A 5,923-nucleotide genomic window follows, 5' to 3' on the forward strand; every position below is an offset into this window, starting at 1 on the left:
CTTATTTGTGTAGTCTGTTGTGTATGACTGTGACTGATAACTAATAAAAATGGACAATACCATTTCACAACATAAGGTACAGTAAATATAAGTATCTATGATGAGGGTTAAAGTTTGCAGTCAATGAAAACAAAGCTGGGTTTGTATTAACATGTTTCACAAGATCCATTAAAAAATATCTTAGGAAATATGTTATAAGGGTAGCAATGAGGTATACTGACTGGACAGGTGTCCTTTGAAATCTTCCATCGGTTACTTATGGTGCTGTAGGCAATAGGATGATTGCAGCTTGGGAGAGCTACAGCTGAAGTCTGGTGTTTTTTTTTTTTTTTTATCTTTATGTTCAGGACTGGCTTAAAATAAGGAATAAAACAGTTGAACACATGTCCTGCATACACCTGTGTGTTGTGAGGCATAAAGCACTGCCTCTGTTTTGTGAATTACAACCTGTGTAAAACCTCTGCTTCACATTTCTTTCGAAGTACCCCTGTTTGCGCACCCTTTTTAAACTACATTTTTTTCTGTGCTGAGATTTTCTCTTAATCATTCTGAATACAGCCACCTTCTTTTCAATTTACCCATTTGTTAAAACCTCCTTTTCGAGACTAACGCTGTCAGCTCGACTACTGTGTACTCGTCATCCTCCTTTTATCCAGGATTGGGTCGATGGGGCAGCAGTTTCAGCAGAGACTGGGGAAAGCCGAGGCGCTCCCATGCCAGCTGAGAGGCATAGTCCCTCCAGTCCTGGGTCGTCCCTCGGGCCTCCTCCCGTTTGGATGTGCCTTCGCAGATCATGGGGCATCCGACAAAGATGCCAGAGCCACCATAGCTGACTCTCGGTGTGGAGGAGAAGCAGCTCTTCTCCTATCCTTTCCTGGATGTTTTAGAGAGACCCCAGCCACACAGAGGAGAAAGCTAATTTCAGCCTCTTGTATCTCGTTCTTTTGGTCACGATTCATGACCATAGGTGAGTGTAGGCCAACCCGTAGATTGAGAGCTTTGCCTTTTCCCTCCGCTCCCTCTTCACCCATACAGACCTGTGCAGCGTCTGCATTATAGCGGCACAGAACCGCCTATAAATCTGCTCCATTCTTCCCTCACTCATAAACCTTTTGACTTACTAGTTCCGCAGTGATTGCTTTGATCACAACATAGTTATAATACCAGAAGATAACTGTAAAAAAGGTATTTTATTAGTTTTATATATAAAATCTTAGAATAAAGACTATAGCAATAATTATCAGGAATGTATCCCTAAAGTATTGATCCATCCCTATAATTATTCTACTAAATGTTTGAATTTCAATTCCTAAAATGAATATCTGAAATACTATTTCCTGACATGCATAATTCACTCAGTTTAACCCAAACCCATAGCTATTTCTAAAGGAATAATAGAAGAAGCAGGTTATTTTGGGAGTTTTCTGTACATTTATTTAACACTGTGCTCAACCTAATTTTCCTCTCGAAAACTACACATGAACATTTCAAACAATAATCCGTCGGAGCCATAATATAACAGCATACATAGTCCATACCAATTACATGGTACCTTATACCAACACAAGCACTGCAACATTTGTAAAGAACGTAGTAAAGTCCTTGAATTTAACATTTTCACTTACATACAAGATGATTCTGTTGAACACATTTGCTGTAGAAAGCAAATACATGCAGTCACTCGTGTAAATATGTCACTGACACACAAAACTCCCCTGTGAGTTTGCATGCAACTGCAAATCATTAAAAAGGCAGGAAAAGGGCTAAGAAGCGTGGTAAAACGAGAGCTAATGCTAGAGTATGGGGGGACTTATGGTTCAGGTAAAGTGTACTTGTAGTGCAAAACAGGTTGTAGTGCACTCCAGTGTTACTACTGCTTACCAAGGAATCATTCATACATCAAGGCAAAAGTTTCTAGAATTTAATGGCACACCACTGGTTTAACCTAACAGTAATACAGAAAGCCAAAGTCTATGCCATGTTATACATACTTTCTCCTTCAAAAATTCAAGAAAGTTTCTGCAAGAAAAAAAGAGCTGTGATAGTCATTTTACTGCTTGGATAAGTTCCTTTTGCAGAGATGATGATTTTCATGGTGGCACATCTATGAAAACGACCATCAAACTGATGAACGACAAAAGGTTTCTTCATAGAGCTCTGTCCACTTTATTCATGCTGCATGTCACACATCACAAAAAATACAGACAGAGCTGAAACCTGCTTACAGTGACATGTTTATCTCTACAGTTTACAGTTTCCACATTCCCTAGCCTATAGAAAACGCTGAATCCCACAAAAACAACTGAGGATCAGACTATTTTCTGACTGGCTGCTTCAATATGGAATGGTTGCTTTTTTTTATGTAGCAGATATATTTTTTTAGATTATTTTAATAATGTAAGTAGAAATGAATCCATTTAAGACTAATGATTTGTGTTGCGAATTAAAAGTTGTTTATTGGTTTTGAAAGGGTTTCTCTTTAATTTGGAGAGTGACAGGCTTTCCGACTGATGTGTAACCGTAGGTTTGGGTGGACACCTTAGTTTTAAAGCTCTGCTGCCCGCCCTCCACTCTCTGTACCTCAGTGCAGTAAGAGGGCTGCACCTCCAGCTTGGCGTGGCTCACTTGGATTGGGACTTGTCTCTCCATCCTGGTTCGAGCCCCGCTGGTTTGTGGGGAGACAGATGGAAAAAGACCGCTTGATAGATGCTCCCTGAAGCGGCCGAAGAGGCCCCTTCTCTGCCTTGGAAAAACTTCCGGCCGCCCCACATGGAGAAGCACCGGCTGTCCTACTTGGGACCCCCCGATCTCCCTCTGGAGGACAGAGACCTCACAAGGCTTCTCGTCAGAGACGCGTAAGCTGTCGGAGGAGCCGTAGGTTTCTCCCTCTCCTGGGATGTAATCCTCCAAGTCCTCCAGATTTATAATACGATCCCCTTGTTTCAGATCCACTGGTTCATTCCTCTTACTGTCCTCATCATCCGGTTCAAAGATAACAGTTTGTTGATCATCCAGGTCATCGATATCTTCAGCAAGCGTTGCGATGTTTGGCAGTTCATATGGTTCTCTCGATGCAGAGCCAGAGGCAGTCTGAGGCTCCTCTTCCTCCCAGGAGACGGTCTGGCTGCTGATCTCGTCTTTAAGATGTTCCTGTTTCTGTTCCACCAGCTTGTTGTTTGAGTTGTTAACGTTCAGGTTGTCCAGAGGAGACCTCTTGGGACGGGAGGGGGTTGCTGCACGGTCTGAGCCTGCAGGTGAGATCCCTCTTCTTCTGGACAGTCTGGGAGACTTATTGACCTTATACTCAATGACTTCCTCCACTTCAACCCACCTGGGCTTGCTTTCTGCTGCCCTGGCTCCAGCCCCCTCGGGCTCAGTGACATAGAGGGTTGGGATGGTGGTCTTTCTCTGGGTCGGCATCCTTCTTGGCCTGGTTGCAGGTAGTTCAGGGGTGGAAGTTTCTGAACGGTGGGCTCCAGTGACACTCAAGCCTGGAGATCTGTGTCTCCTCATGCGTGGGTTTTTCACAACAGTGGTAATCGTCTCCTCGCTGTGATAAATAAATGAAAGCATTAGAAGAGGTACTACAAAACTTTGCAAAAAACACACTGATGATTGGAACTAAAAGGCTTTAAATAGCTACTCCATCTTCAAGATAAGAATTCAGGCATTTGTATGAAAGCAGTCAAACTCACGTTTGATACAGTTTATTGCTGAGAGAACATGTCTAGTTCAGTTTTTCTATTTGTTTTCTGTCATAGAACAAAATACAATCAAGACAAAACTCACCATCCTAAAAACAAGCTTCTGTGCCCATATGTAGCTCTTGATTTCACAAGGCAAAAGCAACTAATCTGCCCTTTTTTTGCTTATTTGCATTTTTTTCTTCTTCCCTCCTTCAGAGGTAGTTTCTTACATTTTGTACAGCTGCAGCATAATGTTAAAGCCTTATTTTAGAGCATTGCAAGGACATATTTTGATAAGAGGAAGAACATGAAGTTATCTTGTCATCTACCTAAACTAGATTTTCCAAATAATGTTTAATAATGCTGTCTGCTCAGGTTAATTTATGTGTCTGTTGCAATGTCATCAACCTAAATATACACAGCTGAATCAGCAAGGGAATTTTATTTCTGTTTTTTTTTTTCAAATGTGGTAATCTAAATACTGTATAAAAATATATGCTTTCAATATTTTCCATGAGACAAATACATACGACTCTATAATAGATTAAGTTGCTGTGTAAATAAGACCTAAATGTTTACCTGCCCTTTTATTTAGTTGCACAAGTCATACTAAGCAGCAGGGTTCCCAGCTTAAAGGAACAAACTAGCACCTCCTTTTCTCATCTCCATGATAAAATCATTTAGTGCACAGACTTTAAATACTACACAATCTATAGAAAGGCATACACACAGAAAAAATCTCTATTTTAGTCTTAAAAACAAAACACTCTACAGCTGAATAAAACTTTAGCTCTCAAACAAAAACATCATTTTTATTAAGAAGATAATAAAACTAACTTTCTTAGAGGACAACTGTGTATTCTGAAGCCCCATCTTGTGGCTCTTCAGCAACTTCACAGGAACTCCCAATAACCAACATAAATGCTATAGAAACTAGACATGGTTTATATATAGAAGAGCTAGATTATTTACAGACATTTCCCAACGAAATGTTACTGATTTTACAAATAATAATTTTCTTAATCTGATTTTGCATCACAAATAAACTATATCTTTTTCACTTTTCTAAGTGATGAGTTGCTTTTTTTTTTGCAGCCCCTGAACAACTTTGATTAGTAAAAGAGAGAAAAAAATTTTTTCTCTGTAAACTCCTCTATGTAACAAAATGCACAGAGGGAAAAAATGTTCCTGATCACACTTACATGATGATGGTCTTCTTCGGTAGTTTAGTCTCCTGTTCGGTAACTAAAAAAAAAAAAAACATCAATAACTGAGTGAGCACCGCCTAAAGTAGTTGCTATGTAGTTGAAATGTTGAAAAGAATAAATAATAGGCTCTGCCTAAACTCATTTAAAGTAGTAAAAAGCAAAGTGATGATGAAAAGGCAGGCAGAGAAACCGTACCTTCAATGGTGATGCCCTGTTCCCCAGTACGGGCCACAGCAGAAGGAACTACTAAATCAGCAGCACACTTGGCACTGCCGAGGCGGTTTGACAGCTGGCAATAGAAGGAAAATATATTTAGAGTTCTAAATATGACTTTCTACTGCTTATTGGTATTAGATAGCTTCAAATAAAGTTCTTAGGAGTAGAAATCAAAAAAAAAAATATTACAATCAAATCTGCCCTTAGAGACCCTCAATGAACCCAGCAGACTTAATCAAGAAGTTATTCCAGCAAAACCTTCTCTGGTAAAGGAGGTTTTAAACATGATCTAAATCTTTTCCTTTTGTTGATATTTAAAAGATGAACTCGATAGAAAAAATGTAAATGCACATACCTATTAATAACAAAAACAACTCAAAGTTTTGTCCTTTTTTTTTACACTAAATGTCCAAAAAACAAAACAAAACTATAAACATAAAAACAGCAGGAGAGCTAGTTTACCTCACACTCGTAGTGTCCAAGGTCTCTCTCAGTCAGGTTTTTTATAATCAGAACTAGAACCCCGCTACGGAGTTCACTGTAGGTTTGATACTTCTCCTGGTCAGTCAATAATCGTCCATCTTTGAACCACCTTTAACAAGTACAGAAAGATGACCATGGGAAATGTAGTTAGCCTTGCAGATATTTCACAAATGTGAACATTTTCCCATTTTGTGATGTAAAAAATAAATAAAATCTGAAAAATTGTGGTGTGAAACTGCAGTCCTAGCTAAATTCGTAAATGTAGTGCAACCTGTAGCTACCATAAGTCACCTATTTGTGTGTGTAATTTAACAAAAGAAAGTATTTCCT

At 39.3% G+C, this 5,923-nt stretch overlaps 1 protein-coding gene across 1 annotated transcript; it reads right to left on the reverse strand.

The window, feature by feature from the left end:
* Positions 1-1,419: 1,419 nt before the first annotated feature.
* Positions 1,420-5,702, reverse strand: LOC107101616 (the record flags this gene model as incomplete). The annotated part of the gene is made up of 4 exons (XM_015400600.1): positions 1,420-3,550; positions 4,889-4,931; positions 5,090-5,183; positions 5,573-5,702. Coding segments are annotated over 4 exons (1,363 nt in total), but the record flags the coding sequence as incomplete, so codon positions are not given.
* Between the last annotated feature and the right edge of the window lie 221 nt (positions 5,703-5,923).

This window comes from Cyprinodon variegatus, unplaced genomic scaffold, assembly GCF_000732505.1.
Source record: "Cyprinodon variegatus isolate N-32 unplaced genomic scaffold, C_variegatus-1.0 Scaffold1124, whole genome shotgun sequence".
In the NCBI taxonomy this organism is placed as follows: Eukaryota; Metazoa; Chordata; class Actinopteri; order Cyprinodontiformes; family Cyprinodontidae; genus Cyprinodon; species Cyprinodon variegatus.